The 20,484-nt window shown below is 41.6% G+C and overlaps 2 protein-coding genes across 2 annotated transcripts in view; one reads left to right on the top strand and one right to left on the bottom strand.

Moving 5' to 3' along the window:
* Positions 1-208: 208 nt before the first annotated feature.
* Positions 209-20,484, top strand: part of selenou1a (selenoprotein U 1a) — a 34,212-nt gene continuing 13,936 nt past the window's right edge. The window contains exon 1 of the mRNA XM_070542397.1: positions 209-228. The gene's annotated coding sequence lies outside the window, so the exon portion shown is untranslated. The remainder of the gene's footprint in view (positions 229-20,484) is intronic.
* Positions 10,061-19,724, bottom strand: mat1a (methionine adenosyltransferase 1A). The gene is made up of 10 exons (XM_015944390.3): positions 19,458-19,724; positions 18,344-18,421; positions 18,146-18,268; positions 17,944-18,056; positions 16,653-16,796; positions 16,282-16,407; positions 16,115-16,207; positions 15,859-16,041; positions 15,634-15,767; positions 10,061-10,493 (listed from the first exon to the last, which is right to left on the bottom strand). The coding sequence occupies exons 1-10, from the start codon at positions 19,522-19,524 to the stop codon at positions 10,391-10,393; spliced, it is 1,164 nt and encodes a 387-aa protein (XP_015799876.3). The 5' UTR covers positions 19,525-19,724; the 3' UTR covers positions 10,061-10,390.

Here is a 20,484-nt window from a genome sequence, read left to right as displayed (position 1 = left end):
ACTTTCCTACTTTAAGCTGAGAACTGTCAAGCTGGAGATTTCTGTCGTTTGAACAACAAGACGACGTTCTTTCAAAATAAGAGCTGAACTCGCTGACGCCTGCCGCTGCTACCGGAGTCGACCCACAGATGGGCTTTGTAGTGCTGCAACCGCTGTTTCACCAGCTCCAGCACATCTGAAGGTCCGAGGACCTGGCATTTCCTGATCTAACACGGGAGGCTCCACATGGTACGTAGTTACGGCAAAATGGCTGCTCATGTCATCAGCTTCTGAAGCCTCGTGGTTCCTAGTCATAACAACCAGATCCGCTACGTCAGCCTAGAGATTCTGAACCACACACACACACACACACACACACACACACCAACACGAAAATCCAAATCTATATGCATCCATCACGGAGTTAGTCCTGGTAGATTGTAAGAATTTATAATTATAGAAATTAAAGATTCTTAAACGATCCCAACTCTCTCTTTTCTTGTCTCTCAGTCAATACAGAGTGTTTAAGTAAACTCCCTGATGATAAAAACAACCACTTCTGATTATAATATTTAGATCTAATCACAGTGTATAAATATACAAGCTACAGATCACTACAAATGTTTACATTTAACCTTTTATCTGGCTTATTGATCTTCATAATGCTGGTAGAAATGTAGCTACGTTGTGAAGTAGCCTATGAGTGTTATTTTATGATACCTAGTATTTATTTTACTGTATCCCGTTCTCTGGACCAGAGCATAGACCTGTGGTCACAGACAGGCTGCAGTCATTAAACTGGTAATTGTGAGGCCAGGGGTCACACTGTTTTCTGAGTGTTTGCAGTTCTGAGATTAAATAGTTCTTTTGACATAGTTTGCTCAAGTCATTTTGAAGTTCCTGTTTAGTAATAAATGTAAAGAAAATTCAAATCAGTTTTTTTTTTCATTTAAAGGGGCATTATGGAAGTTTGACAGCCAAAACATGTAAAGAAATAATAAATTTCTTCTTCATACATTCTCCTGCTATGCCTTGGTCCAATGAGCCCTGGCATTTTTACTGTGATTACCTGTTTTTCTGTAAAATCACAGAAAAAGAGAGATGCTCGGGTCGAGCAGGCTGCTTCATGCGCGTTCACGCTCAGGCATCGCCCGTAGCATTTGCTATCAGTAGCTTTAGCAGCAGAGAGCGAGGTAGTGCCAACTCAGCGACTTTGTCGCTGTTCCTAACGCCTAGTGACGCACCTAGCTACATTTCTGAGGACCCTTAGCTACTTTCTTCTAGATATTTCCTGCAAATTAGCAACAAAATAGCCATTTTCGCTCCGAACCGTTCTTTGAACGTTGTTTCAGTTGTCATCAAGGATATAAATGTTACAGATACAAAGGACGTCACTGGCGCTTTAGCTCACCTAGTAAGATGTCTGACTCTTGTGCCGAAGACCTTGGTTTGATTCTGGATGTGAACATAGTTTATTTAGAGTTTCTTTTTTACATTAATGGTATATTTTTTAACAGTAAGATGCCCAAATTTTTATTTGAGACTTGCCGAACGGCATTGAATTCACGGATAAAAAAGATGTGGGTTCAACTTTCATTTTGGAACAATTTTTCAAGCAAGGGAAGGGAATGATCTGAGCATGCAGGAGGACTGACCCATCATAAACCTTTGTCGGCTGTGCTGAAGAGAAAGGTACAGAATCAAATTATTTATTTAATTAGCTGCGCGTTCTCCTGTCCTCTGTCCTCCGGGCCACCCACACACACACACGCACGCACGCATGCACACACACACACACACACACACACAAGGGACTGTCTCAGCTGTTATTTTCATTAAGGAGTGTGCACGTACATCAAACCTGGGCATTTTACGGCCCGCGGGCCACATACGGCCCTTTGGTTGACTTTGACCGGCCCGCGTAAGGTTAATTGGAAATTACAAAATAAACGTGTTTTCTCATTTTACCTCATGCATAGACTAAGGCTGCATTGCTTTTATTTTGAAGTTGTTTTTTACGTGCACAATGACGCAATACGTATAGCAACAAGTGCCCACGGTTGACATGGTGATTTTGCTCATGCAAAAAAAAAAAAAAAGATGCCGAATGCAGGATTTTCAACAAAAATTGGACTGCCAAGTATTTTTTTTTTACTGAAGTCGGAGGTAAAGCCGTGTGTTTGGTTTGCGGGGAGGAGATTGCCGTGTTTAAGGACTACAATTTGAGTCGGCATTACGACAAAAAACACTCGGAAAAATACAAGAACTTGTCTGATGCTGAGAGGGCACGGACATCCGAAGCTTTGCTAGCAAAGTTGCAAAAGCAGCAAGGCTTTTTTACTAAGCTTCACACATCCAGGGATGCAGCAACCAGGACGAGCTTTGTGATATCCCACAAAATAGCTAAAAACAGCAAGCCGTTTTCGGAGGAAGAGTTTGTCAAAGAGTGCATGGTGCACTCTGCCGCACTAATATGCCCTGAAAAAAGGCGCATTTGAGCAAATCCCGCTGTCCAGGCGAACCGTGACCAGGAGGATCGAGGACATTGCGGGGAACCTGGAGCTTCAGCTGCAACGTGAAGTGGCAAGTTTTGACTTTTTCACATTGGCCTTAGACGAGAGCTGTGATGTCCGCGACACAGCCCAGCTGCTCGTATTTGTCCGGGGATAACGGACTTCAAGCTCACAGAGAAGCTGGCAGCAATGCGGTCGATGAAAGGGACAACGACAGGGAGTGATCTTTTTACAGAGGTAAATGCGTGCATGGACACTCTGGGATTGAAATGGGAGAGACTGTCAGGTGTCACAACAGACGGTTGTCCAAATCTTACAGGGAAAAATGTCGGACTTTTGAAACGCATGCAAGATAAAGTGACAGAAATCGATGCAGATCAAAAATAGGTGTTTTTGCATTGAATCATACACCAACATGTGTTGTGCAAGTCAGTGCTAAAAATCAACCATGTTGCTGATGTTGTTACTAAAATAATAAACTTCATCAGGGCACGGGCAATGAATCACAGACAGTTTGTGGCTCTTTTGGAGGACTCCACACAGCTGTCAGATGGCTCAGCCTGGGGAAAGTGCTGAAGAGGGTTTGGGACTTGAAAGCAGAGATTCGAGAGTTTTGCGAGAGGAAAGGCAACATTCCAGAGCTCTCAGATGAGGATTGGATGGCAGATTTTGCATTTGCTGTTGATGTGACTGCACTGATGAATGAACCGAACACCAAACTGCAAGGCAAGGGCCTTTTTGTTCATGAAATGCACAGCCTCATGAAGGCCTTCATGAGAAAGCTGCAGTTTCTTTCAAGTCAACTGGAGAGCAACACTCTCACTCACATGCAAACCCTGAACGAAGTCACACCATCAGCCGATCACCTCAGCAGGTACTCATCCATGTTAAGAGCATTACATGGTGAGTCTTCAAGGCGTTTTGAAGAACTCAGAACAATGGAGGATGAAATGCACATGATTTCCTCTCCCTTTACCTGCAGTGTGGATAATGCACCCAGTGATGTGCAGCTGGAACTCATTGACCTGCAGTCTGATGCAGTACTGAAGTCAGGATCTCTGCTGGATTTCTACTCTTCTCTTAAGGAGGAGAACTTTCCAAACCCGAGGAGACATGCTCAGAAGATGTTGGTTTTCTTCGGCTCTACCTACATTTGTGAACAAACATTTTCAATGATGAAGTTTACAAAATCCAGGTAAAGATCCTCTCTCACTGATGATCATTTGTCAGCTGTGCTTCGCATCTCCACCTCAGACATTCAACCTGACTTTGATGCACTTGTTAAAGCCCAGCAGAGACTAGATTTCTCTCACTGAATAAGAAAAAAAATCACTTAAAAACGCAAAATAAGGTGTTTGGACCACAAATGTAGGCAACTAGCAGTGAACTGGGACACTTTTTTTTAAACCTCTTTCTCAAGATCACAGTTCAGTGATTTTATTTTACAGACAATACTGTGTGTCTGTAGAATGCTAAGAACCTCTTTCCAACAATATATGAAACTCAAAATGTGTTTTGCAGTGAATGTGACTGAAACTGTTAACTAATATAAGTCACAAATGTTTAACAAAAACCAAATGTGCACTTTGTTTACCATTGCCTTGGGAAATTTGAATAAATCACATTTTTGTAAGCCAACCTCACCTTTTCCTTGTTGCTCATTTATAACATATAGTCTACTCTTACCAGCTTGAAAAAAACAATGGTATTTACTGCTTTTTATTAAGAAATACTATTAATATTATGCATAATTGACTTCAGCCTTTTGGCCTGGCCCTCCACAATATTTTATGTTTCTCATGTGGCCCCGTGGAAAAAATAATTGCCCACCCCTGACGTACAGCATGCGCGCCTCGTGCGCGAGCCTACTATTGAAGCTGCCGTTACGCTTTTGGCCTGAGGGGGCAATCGCGAGCACAAAAATTCAAAACTCCATAAAGTCCCTTTAAGCTCCAGTTTTACAGACTTTAATGAACATAAACACTAAATACAAACCAGACACTGAAAGCTGAGGTTGTTCTGAAAAAAGGAGCAGAGTTACAGACATTTTACACTTTTTATTACAATTTAAAGTCATAAAACACAAAAAAATACCAGTTATATTTATGCTCATAAGAGGCGGCTCTCCTGTGGCGTGTTATGTTCTTGTGTAATTATTGTTAAGTCTGAGGGTGTTGTAGGGTTTAAAGTTTACTGTGATAAATTTTCCGCCTCCCACGAAGAGATGGTAAAAGGTAATGTGAGCATAATTATAAACGTTTTAAGACTTTATTATGTATTTTTTATTATTGACTATTACTCCAAAGAGTTCAAATGAAGGCAACTGGACTTCTTTGGTTTCTTTAAAACATTTCACTTCTCCTCTGAGGAGCTTAGTAAGTTCTAACTGGAATATGGGAGAGTCAAGCTCATAAGCTGTAGCTGTCTGTTGTTATTTAAAGAGCAGAAAGTACTCTGAGTACCCCGCCTCTCCATCTCCTGATGAGTGGTTAGCCTCTATTGATGGTGAGTCATCGTGTTGATTAGATGCAGGAAGGTGTGACCTAGACTGAAACTGAATGAGATCCAAAGCTGCATTATTAGTACTGGAAAGGTGAAATCTAAGCCCCGCCCCTATTTAAAGTGGGGTTTTCACGTTTTGACATAGATAGCTTCTTTTACTTCTCTCTCAAATCATCTATCTTCTCTGTCCAGAATGTGGACTTTGTCATCTTCAAAGGTGTGTCCCTTGTCCTTCAGGTGAAGGTGGACTGCAGAGTTTTGTCCTGAAGAGGTGGCTCTCCTGTGTTGTGTTATGTTCTTGTGTAACTGTTGTTTAGTTTCTCTAATGTAAACATCTGGACAGTGCTCCTACACTGGACTGCATAAACGACCCCACTGAGCTTCTGTTTGGGTGTTGTGTCTTGTGGATGGACCAGGTTCTGTCTGAGGGTGTTGTTGGGTTTAAAGTTTAACGGGATGATGTGTTTGGAGAAGATTCTTCTAAGTTTCTCTGAGACTCCTGCCACGTATGTGATGATGGTGCCTTTGTGTAAAGGGTGTTGTTGTTAGGTTGGTAGCAGAGCTCTCATGTTTAGTGTTAAGTTCAGTGAGATCATGGAATGGGATCAAGAATTTTCTACTGACAGGAAAAAGATCTCAGCCAACATAGCTGTAGATCACACTGGATAAGTCTCTGTGGTTGCATTTATTTTACTTTTATTTTACTTACTAAAGCTGTGTTTAGTAAGCACAAAATATCTTTGGTTGTACACCTGTGCAATAGCAATAAAGTATCTTGATTTCTGTTAAATGTACTTCCTGAATGAGTGACCTTTTCAGGCTAAAACAACTAAATGACAAATACAGACAGAAGGACGACTTCTTTCTTCTTTTATACTGCATTGCATCACCACCTGGTATCAGAACAGGACTCAGTATTGGAAGATAATCAAAAATCCAACAACTTGGACTCAGATCAGGGGCAAGAATATAGTTGTAACATCTCTAGATATGTCAGCTTTAAAAACTAAAACTATTATTTATGAACTAACATTAACACTAATGACCATGGACGTCACTAGGATTGAGATATAGGGGGGGCTTAGCCCCAGGAGGTTGACCTTGAACATTTTTTTCACACCCTGCAAAAACTTTGTCAATTAATTCATTACATGAAGAACATTTAACAAAACCTATTTTTTTTACCACTTTCTTTTCCTTTCCTACCTTTGTGCATTTTCTCTCTTCTTTTTATAAAAATTTATTAATCAGTTCATTAGTGGGGTCTATGTTGAAGAAAGATTTTATATAAGTCCATTAAAAATTAGATATGTTATATTTCCAAATAAAGCTATTCATTTCAGTCTACTGCACTTAACAGGGGGAAATGTTGCAGTCATTTGTTTAATTTGTTTAATTACAACTTGCTTGATTATAAATGTTACTGAAATATGACAAAGAACAAATGAATAATTGTCAAACTTTTATTCTGCCAAATGAGTGTGCAGTTGACAGTTTTAATATATGAATAACACTGATATGATATGGAATAAAGGAGTATGTAATTAACAATTACAAGACAAAATAACAGTATATATAAAAATTAGGCCTGGGACTTAATTAATTTTTTTAATCTAATTAATTAGAGGCTTTGTAATTAATTAATCTAAATTAATTGCATTTTAATTGTTCAGGAAAATGTGCTCTCAAAGCAAAACTTAATTAAAATTATGAGACAGAGAATTAAACATTAGACATAGTTATTACTGTAAAACTAAAGCTTTTAATAAAAAAATGCATTTTAATTAATCAAATGTCACTGTGTGATATGAAACAAGACCCAAATCAACTAAGATTTATAATTACAAATAGAAAACGCCTGCAAAGGGTTCCTGAGCCTTTAAATAGTCTCTCTGTCTAGTTGAATTACTGAAATAAATTTGACTTTGCACCAGTTTCTAATTTTTCCAGTTTTACTTGTTTGTATAATTGGGAGTTTTTATTAGCATTTCTACTCATAATGTAGTAAAAACACATAAATAATAATCCTTCAAAATGACAGTAGAACAGGGACAAATATGATCTAGGACAGGGGTGTCAAACTCATTTTAGCTCAGGGGCCACATTGAGGGAAATCTAGTCCCAAGTTGGCTGGACCGGTAAATTAAAAACAACTTCAGATTGTTTTCTTTGTTTTAATACAATCAGTATAAAACAAAGTTGGAGCCTGAGGACAGTGTATCCAAAATAGTACAAGTACAACACCTGAAGTGTACTTGAAAATTTGAAAAGTAAATAAAAATAAAAAACATTCCTTAGCATTTCAAAGAGCTTACAGATCACATGGCTAGATCAGTTTCATGCAGCACTTAAAGTATATTTGACTCATTTTACTTTACATCTTTTAGCTTTCACCAGAACATCAATATCAGAAGTCACATCCTGAGTGGCGGCCAACTTCAGGATATGATTCAAGTTCTTGTGTGAGCCTTGGGCGCAGCTTTGTTTTATTTATACTCATTACAGAGAAAACTTGCTCACAAAGATACATTTATTTTCACTCTACATTGTAAAGTAGGAAAATAAAGTTTACACAACCATCTCGCGGGCCACATGTTTGACACCCCTGACTAGGACTTAAATGTGCTAACTTTTAACACCAGAGCAGGTATGACATATTCTGAGAATGATCAGTAACACTAACTGGTTCCAGTTGAATGACTGGAGGATGATGGGAAGATAAAAGATCATGGCGAGGAAATAATGATCTGACGAACAGGTGAGCGGACCTTCCTTACATGGGAAGTTCTGCTGTCACGTTAATACGGGGTCACTGCAGACCCACAGATTCACACCTGCAGCCGCGAATCTGGTGTGATCTCCAGCCTGACCACAACTTTCTCGCTGCCCCTGATGCACTTAAGCATCCGCCCCTTAGCTGATGACAGCTTCAACACACCTCGCTGCTTAATGATAGTAATGCATGCGATGATGTTTAGACAGAGACTCGTCTCAGAAACGTATAACTCCCCGACACAATTGTTTAGAAAATCATCAGAAAAGTTTTAGAGTGTTTCTGTTTTAACTTAAACTTCTGAGTTCAACTTTAACTTTCACGTTGTTTGTGATTGTTTAGAGTAGTGAGAACACGGAGCGTTCTCCCAGCGGCAGCCAGGTGCCTCTCGTTTGTTTAACTACTTTCATGAACTACTGTTAAGGCACAGAATTATTCTGTCTGGTGCTTTCAGCGCTGCACAGATGTTACGTAAATGTTAAAAATATAGCTTACCGCAACTTTTGTAAAGTTTCCAGTGCCATCGGGCAGCCGAAGAAGAGACGATCTCTGAAAAATGTCCACGACACGGACTCCGTTGTTGCCTGGAAGTTTTTTTTTTTTCAAGTTAAGAAAAGAGGCGGACGTGTTTCCTAAATCCTGCATCAGTCCAAGCAAGGCAACTATTCCGTTTTAGTAGCTATTAGCACTGTGCATTGTTGTGTGCGTCAGTGATATTCTGTCTACGAGGAAGTCGTGCAATGACAAAGGTTCCGTCGTGCTCGAAATGCAAGCTGCGATTAAATGCGTGAAATTTTTTTAGCGTGTCGTTTTTTTTTCTAATTAATCAAAATAACGCGTTAAGGTCCCAGCCCTAAAAAACTGAAAGATAGGGGGGCTTGTGATTATTTTAGGGGGGCTGAAGCCCCCCTAAAACGGACCTAACGACGTCAGCGCTAATGACACTAATTGATATATTTTATTATGTTGTTTGAACCCAAGGGTCTCATTATCTGAATTTTCTAACTTGTTGGATTGCTCTATAAGTGCCCCTTTTTTTTTTAATGTGAGCACCCGCCCTGTCAAAGGTCTCTGCACGGCCCTGCTGCTGGGAAAAAGTTTTGTAGTAAAGTCTGTCTAATTTTAAAATAAACCACCTTTGAAGTCTGTTTTGACTCAGTTTTGGGTGTTACCAAGAGAAAAGTTGCCCAAAAGGTAAAATAAAATAATCAAAGAATTGTAGATCCGTCTGATAGAAATGCAGAAAAACAGATTTCATGTCCAGTTTACAAGAAATTTTAAAAATTGACGCCACAAACTGATTAATTTGAGCCAGATTTAAACATTTTCTATCGTCGTATTTTGTCATTTTTATTGTTAAATGTATTTACATTGTCCAGTTTCTCTGACAAAAAAATCCTCAGAGGACAACACAGACAAAAAACATATTAAATAGAGGAAAACCCCTTTTAACACACATGATGCCGGCTGCAGATGAAGACCCAGCGCCCTTGCTGGAGGGCTTTAAACTGATTCAATTAAACATTTTGATTAAAACATAATCAAATCCATTAGAACAGCAGAAATCACAGATAACACCCTCCAAACGTTTACTTGAATTAAACATAGGGGCACAGTTTGTATGAAATAAAAAAAATTACATCTGCAGTTTAGCAGATCAGGTCAGGCTTAAAATAGGGTGGAAATCCTGCATCTTTACGACAGTTGTGGTCCTCTACTTGCTTTGCTCCAAACAATTAGGCAAAAAAAACAAAAAGAATGTTTGTGAATTGAATTCTACACAACAAAAAAGAAATTAAATGAGAGACATTTACAAAAATAAGTAAAAAAAAAAATACACCAAATAGATTTTTGGGGATTATTTTTCCTTTAAAGACCTGATGACATGAAGAATGCATCAAGTGTTAATGATTTACGGGTGAGTGAGGGAAAAAAGAATAGGGATGCAGAAAATGTGTCCGTTTTACATTTGCTCATATAATGGTGACAGCTTTCTGCAGCACACATTACAGGATAAGACTCAAACCAAACAAAAACACATAAAGTCTTTGGTGAACAGTTGTGTCAATAATGTGATTTAAAAAAGTTGCCCTTGCATGTAAAAATAAAGATTTTTAGGTTTTCTGGCATCATGCTGGCCACATAAATGATAAAATAAAAGCTTTGAGGTAAAATGCCCCAACTCTAGTGGCGTAAAATATATGTTTCTGCATTTTGAAGCACCAATAACTGAATATTTTTTGTTCTGAAGAACAACAAAATTAAATAATCATCCTTTCTCATTTGAGAACCCCACAATGCATGCCCTCTTGCTTCAACCAACCAAATGATCTCTTCATAACTTAAAAAACTGCACTAATTTTTGCATTTTATTCCACTTTACCACTCTATATTAACCCATTAAGACCCGATGCAATGAAAGCATTGCTGTATTTAAAATGTTTTAAGTAATGAGATATTTTAAGGGATGATGTGAATAACTTCCCAAAAATATGTCTCACAGGATTTAAAATACAGTTTTAAACTCTTTAAAAACAAATCTGGAATCTGCATTTAGGTCTGAATTAGTTAAACATGAAATTAGCTCATCTTAGCTGGTTCATGCTGGCAGATGGAGTCTTTTTTAGAAAACAAGGTCTTTGGGCACCTCCCAGGAAAACTCTGGTCGTCCAAAGTGACCATAAGCAGCTGTCTGTTGGTAAATTGGCCTCTTCAGCTGAAGATCCCTGCAGGGAACACAGAAGAAACAGGTCAAATGGACTGTAAATACATAAATATACCAGAAAGAAAAGTAATAAGAAGAAAGTATATAAAAATCAAGATAATTGCACATATTACAGAAAATTCATGTCAAACACTTCAAGACTTGAAAGGATGATGAAAATGTATGACAAACATTTGAACTGTGCTCAGTGTCTTGTTGGACACATACAAGTTGAGTCAATTTAATTTTTTTCTTTTGTTTTTCTTTGTCAAGATGATTGGATTTTTGCTCACTTTAATGCCCCCTAGTGGTAAAATTAGAGAAGACCAGCATCTAAATTACAGTTTAAGCGCTTGTCTTCAGGTCTACACTTAAAGGTTCAGTTTAGATGTAGACCGATATTGGTTTTTCAACTGCCAATACCAATGCCAATGTGTAGGAGACATAGTCAGCTGATGACCTATATGTACTGCAGATTTTCATGGGCCGATCTTCATGACCGAAATCTAGACATTTTCCTAACAGTCCTAACGATGAATTAGAAGCAAATAGTCGGCTCCTAAGATATCCCAATTTAATATATTTGATTTTTGTCTGTGGGTGTTGGTGTGTGCGTGTGTCTGCTCTGTCTTCTCGATCCCCAGTGAGTCGTGGTGGATGGCTGTTTACACTGAGCCAGGATCCTCTGAGGTTTCTCCCTGTTAAAAGGGAGTTTTCCTCTCCTCTGTCGCTGCATGCTTGCTTAGTATGAGGATCGCTGTAAAGACTTTGACAGCAGTCAGTGACTTGATGCAATCTGTTGGGTTCCTTATACAGGAAACGTTTTACTGATTGGCTTAATGAACTGAACTGTTTTGCAATGTTGACTTTGCAAAGTGCCTTGTTGTGTTTTGGCGCTTTATAAATAAACTGCATTCAAAATTAATTGATTAAAATTTCCAACAACCTGATAATTACAGTGAAACATTTGTGTGAAGTGAATAATAAGTTAATTGTGGTGCACTTTAATGAGTTGTTCAGAACTATAACAGCAAGCTAACAGCAAGACAGCAAACACCGCTTTCTTATGCTGGAGACAAACTACAACAATAAGGGTAGTGCCCTCTACCATAAAACACCCAAGAGTGTTAACATCAGATAGGACAATTTATTAATCTGCTCATCAACTTACTGTTTATGACTCGTTTTTGCTTGTCATCTAGACTCTCTTGGTGCTGATCCGTAACTGATTCATAACTCTTTTTTTTTTTTTACCGTGTCCTGTCTGGCTGTGAAGCAAACAGAATTGATGTCTGAATGCTGGTGACAAGCCTTACAGATTTACTCTCAGGTGGAGCATCAAAGCGCCTGCTTTTAATGTCACGCCTGATACTTAAAACTTTATTGTTATTGTTTTTGAATGCTTTGTAATTCCGACCAGACACGGAGACAGAGGTGAAAGAGAAAGGAAAAGAAAAGGTGGTGAGAGAGGAGGGGGGTGGGGGGTCCACAAAAATAAACAATGATGAACAAGAGTCTGCTTCTAGACCTGCAGAAAAAGACAAAAAGAAGCAAAAGAACAAAAAAAAAATGGGACACAACAACAATACAACAAGATCAAGCTATCACTGCGTCAACCTGATGAATATATAATTAACATTGCTTAACTGAAGAATCACGATAATAAATCCTAGTGCATTAAGTGCCCACCATAGTCTTAAGGCCTGTGTTTAACGTGCCCAGACCCATACTTTTGAGAGCACCATGTGAGCACCTGTGTGTGTACACGCGCTTGTTTATGTAAGGTTTCTCTATAGGAGCGTCCAACAGAGAGTGTGAGGGACCACAGATCCGCCCCCCAAAGATGCGCAGGAGACGGGGGGAGCTCCAAGTCCCAGAGATCCAGGCGCTGCCCCACAACACAGGAACCCCAAGGAGACTGCAACCAGGAAGGCCCCCCGCCCCCCCTCGAGAGGCACAGAGGATCGCCCCGGGGGGCCACAACCAGCAGCCGGCAGAGTCCCGGGAGACATCAGCGGCAAGCCCACAGGCCCGCCCGCAGCCTCCCACCCCCTAGCCGGCCGAGCCCGGGACCCAGCGACCCGGGACCCAGGGGCGACCACCCCCGCCAGGGACCCAGCAGAGCCCAGGGACCCAGACCCCACCAGGCAGCCACTGGGATCTATCAGGCAGATGCCAAAATCTTAAACCCCCAGAAGCGGTTGCCACGAACACTCAGGCAGACCACGGCACAACCCCTCACACCAGGTGTGGCAGGGGGAGGGAGGGACGAAGATCTATATCATCAAGAGAAGTTCCAGGAGAGGGGAGGAGTCAAAGGCCCCACCTGACATATACAGTCATACACAAACACAGTCACACACTCCCTCCCTCATGCTCACACATGCACATACAACCCAAGACTTACAAAAATGCACGCCGGACACCCACTCATGCTCCCCATACACACCCTAATCACTCTGGTCCCGGTACTGCTGCACATTGGGTACAACCATCACCAGTAACCAGAGTTTGACCCTTTCTGCTGGGGTGCTGATGAGCAGGCTCCCCCGCCCAACGCTGAGCACGGCAACCCACCACCCCAGACCCCAACCAGACGGCCAGATCTCCCTCCTAGCCTCCAGCCCCAGGAAGCCAAGCAACAACAGAGGTGCGCTAAGACCCCTTCAGACAGGCCATGAAAAACGGAAATGTTCCGGAATCTGTCCGTAAGACCTTTGTGTCTGAATACAAACATCCGGATAACGCGTTCCGGAATTTAACCGGACGAAGCCCCCAGTAACAGGTCCAGACTTGTTACGGACAGGGTGGCTGCTTCAGACTGGTGAGGTAGAGTTCTGGACAAGGGGGAGGGGGAGGAGGAGGGGACCGGGGGATGCTGTGCGCACCTAGATAGCCCGCTGCTGTAGCATGCGGCGAATCACGGCAGCTCGCCTCCTACGGTACCGCCTAGACGCGCGACGGAGCGCTTCACACCGCTTCAGTGATTCCTTTAACCATTGAGCTTCATCATTTTTCATCTTTTATGCGTCTTCGTGTGCGCAGAATTATGCTTAAGCGCCTCGTGATTTTTATCTTGAGATGCGCTATAGAAATGATATTTTCTACTTCTTCTTCTTCTTCTTCTTCTTAACATAAGTCCGATTCTACCCCCCCCCCCCCCCACCCCCCCCACCCCCACCCACCGCCGCCGTCAGACATCTGGAACTTTTCCCTGCTGTGTGAACGCAGCCGAAAGGACAAGTTCCGGTACAAAAGTGGTGTGTCTGAAAACACAGTTCTGGTTAAAAACCGGATTGAATTGTCCGCAAATGTTCCAGAATGTCTATCTGAAAAGCAGGGCCAGATTAACACTTTGTTGTACCCTGGGCAACAATATTAAAGGGCCCCATCATCACGACCCGAGGATCACCATAATATGGTCACATACAGAATATTTTACTGTAATATGCAGTAAATATACTCAATATTTGAATGCCTGACATCACGTAACCCGCCCAGAGTAACCTTTGACACACCTCGTGTGGACTGACCAATGAGGAGAGGGTCTTAACTTGAGGCCCTCTCTTCATTGGTCAGTCTACATGAGACTGACTCTCAACTGACATTCAAAGTCATAGACAGCGACGCGTCTCTGTGCAGCGCAAAAGCTCGGGTCGACGGTTTGTTTAATATAGGGTGACCATATTTCCATTTCCAAAAAAGAGGACAGGGGATCTGTGCCTATGATGTCACATTATGGCAACGCCACACAAACTACGTTGGGACCCATTTTTTGTAAGAACTAAATTAATATCAGATTTTGCCAATAAAATGGCTCTAAAAAATTCATATGTAAATATTTAGCATATTTATTGTAAAATGTCATTTTTCTGCTTTAATGCTGCAACAAGGTTTTATTAATAATAAATTATTATACCTTTTGTTTTACTGCAGCATCGGTAAGCTTCCTGTGCACGGATTATTAAGGATGCTTGTTTCAGCTGTGAGATTAGACGATTGGATCAATGAAAAAATAAGTTGTCCCACACTCCATGGAAACTTTCAGAGAATCCACAAATAGTGGCTTTCAAATTGTTTTGTTACTTTTTGCAAGTTTAGAAAAGCAGCAGATGAGACAGCATGTCTGATAATTTAGTTTTTCATCTGATAATATTAGAACATGTCAGTAATGTCTGAGGGGCTTTTATAAACACTGTATAACTAACACTCCTGGAGAGGGTATGGATTACACAGAGGCTTCTGGGGAGCCCAGTTTTTTTTTGGGGGGGGGGGGGGGGGGGGGGGGGGGGCATTTTGCCTTGGCCCCCAAAATGTCTTGAAACGGCCCTGGGTATGTGACTGAGCTTTGAAGGTGATCTGAATTGTATCAAACATATAAATATTACTTGTGTATAACTTATTGTTTTATACAGGTAAAAACGTGTAGTGGAGATAAATCTACCTACATTTTATTGACTACTAAGCGTCTGACTTTGCGGACATTTGCGGAGTGAGCAGCACCTCACCCCTGCCATGTGGACCTCAAGGGATAAACCATCAATCCTGCTCAATGGTCAACTTTCCTCATGGGGTCACACCCATTAGGACAGTGGGAGGGTTAAGTACATAACTCCACGTGTTCATTCATAGTTTTGATGCCTTCAGTGAGAATCTCCCAATGTAAATGTTCATGAAAATGAAGAAAACACATTGAATGACACAGGCGTGTCCAAACTTGTGGCCTGTACTGTATATATTAGATTTTTTTAATTGTAGTTGTATTCTTGTTAAATATTTATGGCAAAAAAAAACAAAAAAAAAACTCAAGGCTGTCAGCCCACGTGGGTCCAAAGTTCAAATACCACTTCCAGTCCACATGGCCCAAGCTCAGAAGAACACGTATGCAATAGTAGCATAACTAAAACTAAAATTCTGTTTAAAATAAAGTTCTGACCAATATTTGTTAAATACAGAAGATAAAACCTTTAAAACTTGATAAATATTTTTATTCCTCCTGATAGTCAGATAAGTGATTAAAGTATTAGTGAAAAATCAGCACTCAGCACAGTTTACCAACCCATCAAATTGTAATATTTAAAAATGTGTAGATCTTATTTTAATTCTAATGACAGAATTAAGTCTTTTTCTGCTTTTAACCAATAAAAGGTTTACGTGTCTACCTGACAATGGCTCCTGGACGCAGATCGAAGTTCTTGTTGACAATCTTTAGAAGTTCCGACTCGGTTTTCTTAGAGGAACCATATGTGAACAAGGAAATGGACAGAGGCTGAGCCACCCCGATCGCGTAGGACACCTGTGCACATTCAGATGTGTAGATAGAAATATTTCCATCAGCACCACTGCAGTCAACTCAGACAGTAATCATCATGAACTTTCATGCTCACCTGAACCAGAACTCTCCTGCACAATTTGGCTTTGACCAAAGACTTGGCCACCCAGCGAGCGGCGTAAGCAGCAGAGCGATCAACTTTTGAGAAGTCTTTGCCAGAGAAAGCGCCGCCGCCGTGAGCTCCCCAACCTCCATAAGTGTCTACAATGATCTTTCTGCCTGTAACTCCAGCATCACCCTGATGGGGCATAAAATATTGGTGAATAAGAGAAAAAATGATACATTTGAACAGTTTAATGAATTAAACCAACCTGAGGTCCTCCAATGACAAAGCGACCACTTGGCTGGAGGTGGTAGATGGTTTTATCGTCCAGATATTTAGCAGGAACCACCGCTTTGATCACCTGAAGACCACGCAGTGTTCAAATCAAATGTGTGAGTTTATCACTCGAGCCATGGAGCTAGGTGGATCATGTACCTTCTCCTTTAGGATCCTCTGCTGCTCCTCCAGGGTGACGCCATCATCATGCTGGACAGATATAACGATGGTATGAACTCTTTTGGGAATCACTGCTCCATCCTTCTGGTCATAATGTACCGTCACCTGCAGAAATAACACAGAATCAGCTGTTTGCACAGCGTACTGGTATTAGTTAGAGCCAGTGGGCATAGCCACCCCCAGAAAATTGTTAGCCACTCCACTGCGCCCCCCCAGGGAAGATCACCTCCTTTAATAGATTGCATTCATGTTCGTTAATCAAGACATAAATGTTAAAGCCAATTAATACATTTGGTTGTACATTAGAGCTGGAAAGAAACTTTGAGCATGTGTTTCAATAACATCCTTACCTGGGTTTTAGAGTCGGGACGCAGCCACGGGATGATGCCGCTGCGTCTGAGTTCAGCCATCTTTGAGTTGAGTTTGTGAGCTAAAACGATGGTGAGAGGCATGCACTCTTCTGTTTCATCTGTAGCGTAGCCAAACATCAAACCCTGAAGAGAAAGAAGAGTCCAAAGAGATGCTACCTTCAGCAAAATGACAAATTTTAGTGTCAGAAATGAAAGAGGAGGTGAGTGAGGTGGATGTTATGAGTGAAAGTGAAGTTTTTGATATTAAAGGAGCAAGAAGTAAGGATGTCATCCTGTGGTCAAATCTGGGTACTGCAGTTTCAAATCAAAGAGTCCGCTCTGAGCAACTGTTGCCAGTTACGGCTCAGCGCCAGAAGATTCTAGATGGTGAGGGAGGACGAGTCCTACACAGTAAGTTGATAAATACATTTCACTGTAATATTGACTTGTTGGTCGTTTTAAAAAGTTGCTTGAGATATTTTTAGTCTTTCATTTTTATTCGAATTCCCATTAGCATTGTTAGCTCAATGTTAGCTCAATGTTAGCATCTAGCCTTCTTTAAATGGTAAATGGCCTGTATTTTATATAGCGCCTTCTAGAATTCTTGAAACCCCCCAAGGCGCTTTACAATACAATCAGTCATTCACCCATTCCCACACACATTCACACACTGGTGGGGATGAGCTACAATGTAGCCACAGCTGCCCTGGGGCGCACTGACAGAGGCGAGGCTGCCGAGCACTGGCGCCACCAGTCCCTCCGACCACCACCAGCAGGCAATGTGGGTTAAGTGTCTTGCCCAAGGACACAACGACAGCGACAGACTGAGCGGGGCTCGAACCTGCAACCTTCCGATTACGGGGCGAGCACTTAACTCCTGTGCCACCGTCGCCCCTTTACCCAATTTTAGTTCAACTAAAAGGATACCATGGCTTCTTAAGCTTACAAGAAATAACTTCTGGGTTGCCCATGCTGCTTTTTGCTGGTGTCATATAACAAATGCCGGTGCAGCAGTGTTTCACTGCGCAAACTTGGCAACCACATGGGCTCAAACATGACTAGCTCTGGAACCAGGAAGTATGGAGGAGGAGGGAGGAACAGATTGTAAACAAAGTCGCCAGCCTTTTTCATTGAACAAAACTGGCAACCCCTCAGCTGGCTGAGAAGGAAAACCTTCCTTTCAACATGACTGAGACATTAGGCTATTTTGTGATTATTTCACAGCAAAATTCTTACTTGCAAATTTAAAGCACTGCCAACATTTGCCAAATGAAATATTTTCTTGCCCCACCTGGTCTCCCGCTCCTATGTCCTCCTCCCGCCGGTCCACATGGACGCCCTGAGCAATGTCTGGACTCTGCTGCTCCAGGGCCACCAGCACGTTACACGTCTTATAATCAAAACCTACAGAGGGACACCAAGCAGCTCAGAGTTAAAGACACAGAAAACCCGCTTGAGTCTGGTTTTTGCTGCTTTATGAGTTGTGTTCTCACCCTTTTCGGAGTTGTCATAGCCGATGTGCTTGATGGTGTCCCTCACAACCTTCTGATAGTCCACGTTAGATCGAGATGTGATCTCACCACAGAGCAACACCATGCCAGTCTTACACACCGTTTCTACCAGAGACATAAAAATATTAAAAATAAATCTAATTTGAGAAGTGACTTCATCTGTATCTTTGGTTTACTCACCACATGCCACTTTGGCATCAGGATCCTGCTTCAGGTGTGCATCCAGCACCGCATCACTGATCTGATCACAAATCTTATCTGTAGAGCACAAAGAAAATTTGGTACATTTCACTGACCTGGTTTGAGTTTGGTTCGACAGATTCTGACATTTCTCTGTTTTACACAGTTGTCTGTGCAGCTTGAATCTGCTGGGCCTGAGTGCAGCAGCAGCAGCAGTACAAAGCACCATAAGTCACCCCATTCATCCCCTTATTGTCATCTGTCTGACTCTGAAGCAATGCACTAAACAGGTTGCATCAGAAACAACCTCAACATCTGGCTGGATGAACGGTTTCAGAACACATCCTAATATACCGCCGCTATCATTTAGTCTTCTACCTTAGAAGGGGCGCTATCTGTGGGAACAGTCCAGACCTTTTGGTGTTATCAGACCTAAATGCTTGTTCTGCTCCAACTACCAAGGCCAAATACCCCAAAATGTACAAATGTTTCAAAATGAAATCCTGACTTAAGGAAATTTGATGTTACACACATTCACGGATAAATTCCTTGGAAAAAGTGCTGAGTAAGATACTGCTGAGGGTTAAAAGTCAAGTTCTCTCATTATCTCGCTTCACTATGGAACTGTATTCACTGATTATCGATTCTGCACAGGGGACTTTGTAAGCTTACATATTTGTGAAAGGATTACGACACATTGACAGCTGCAACCAGGAGACATCTGCAAGCAGGGGGGGGGGGGGGGGGGCATCCAGGAGTAAAGTTTAACTTTCATCGTTTGAATGCACGTTGAACAAGCAGTTCCATTAAACAGGTTCAACTCCAGCATGTCCCTCTTTTTTTTTCTTTCCTCGGTGTGCAACCGAACACCAGTCTGCCTGCCTCACACACTCCTGCTGCCTGTAAGTGAAAGTGCAGAGCGGTGAATGAAATCCCAAACGTGCTCCAAAAGTAAAATGTCAAATTCTGTGGAGTTCTTTTGACGTTTTAGTCGATCTTGGATCAGATTTCTTTATAAAAATTCAACTGTCTTTTTTTTTATTGTTAAAGATAAAAGTGGAAACTTTGATAAAAAATTAAGTCAGTTTTTAGCACTTGTGCAGGTGAGACTCACCTGGATGTCCCTCTCCCACAGATTCCGAGGTAAACATAAAAGACCCGTCATCCAGAAAGTCACTCATTTTCTCTTCTGCAGGGTCAGATTCTCTGCAAGGTTCCTAAAGTTCCCACCAGTGAGCAGTCCACAGAGACCTGAAGGCAGTTTCTATTCCTGCTGCTTCTCTTCTCAGAAATAAAGTTAAACTTGGGAGTCAGACACTTGGTAGTCAATAAAAAGTCTATCCAGCAAAACTCCACGTCTGGCTCCACATGGCTGAATATATACGGCTAGGGGGTGGGTGAAGGGGGCCACGCGCAAACGCACACACTCTGTCCCACACACACACGTCATGTGAATCCATGGGACAGTCCATTCCAGTGGGGGAGTGGACTCAGGGCATAGAAACAGCCTGTTAACCCTTAGTTTGCCACATGATGCTTCACAGCTTTGATTTAGGATGAGATTCCTCTTGAGTGGAGCCAGGGAATTCTCTTTATGGGAGAATCCCTTCTCCTCATCACACCAGCACGATCAGATCTGTCTGATGTGCATCGGGATGAAGAGGAAAAGGCCGTGAACAGCTGAGATGATGAAACTGGTGCTGTTTACATCCCAGAAGGGAAATTAGGTGTGTGTTGCAGGGCTGACATAAAAAATGATTCAAGATGAAGCAAAAATATAAAATCTAACAAAAAAGCAGCTATTTTGTACTTTTTCCAAATTAAATTGCAAACATCAAATGGTTTGTTTTTCATTTCTCATTTTGTTTATTTGCAATAACGCAGCCATTTCCAAATTATATTAAAAAAGTAAATGGCCTGTATTTATAAAGCACCTTCTTAGGGTTCTACAGCCCCCCAAGGCGCTTCACTAAACAGTCATTCACCCATTCACACACACACACGCTGGTGATGATGAGCTACGATGTAGCCACAGCTGCCCTGGCAGGCAACGCAGGTTAAGTGTCTTGCCCAAGAACACAACAGCAGCATTCTCTGGTGGGAGCCAGGATCGACCCTGCAACCTTCCAATTACTGGACAT

This window comes from Nothobranchius furzeri, chromosome 12, assembly GCF_043380555.1.
Source record: "Nothobranchius furzeri strain GRZ-AD chromosome 12, NfurGRZ-RIMD1, whole genome shotgun sequence".
Taxonomy (NCBI): Eukaryota; Metazoa; Chordata; class Actinopteri; order Cyprinodontiformes; family Nothobranchiidae; genus Nothobranchius; species Nothobranchius furzeri.
This window is presented reverse-complemented; position numbering and strand designations above follow the sequence as displayed.

Excerpts from the sequence above, each read along its gene's own strand:
- mat1a (XM_015944390.3), bottom strand. The coding sequence starts at position 19,524 with ATGAGTGACTTTCTGGATGACGGGTCTTTTATGTTTACCTCGGAATCT. Across the intron at positions 18,057-18,145 it reads CTATGACAACTCCGAAAAGG|GTTTTGATTATAAGACGTGT; the intron begins GTGAGAACACAA and ends GTCCCTCTGTAG. Across the intron at positions 15,768-15,858 it reads GCAGGAGAGTTCTGGTTCAG|GTGTCCTACGCGATCGGGGT; the intron begins GTGAGCATGAAA and ends GAATGTGCACAG.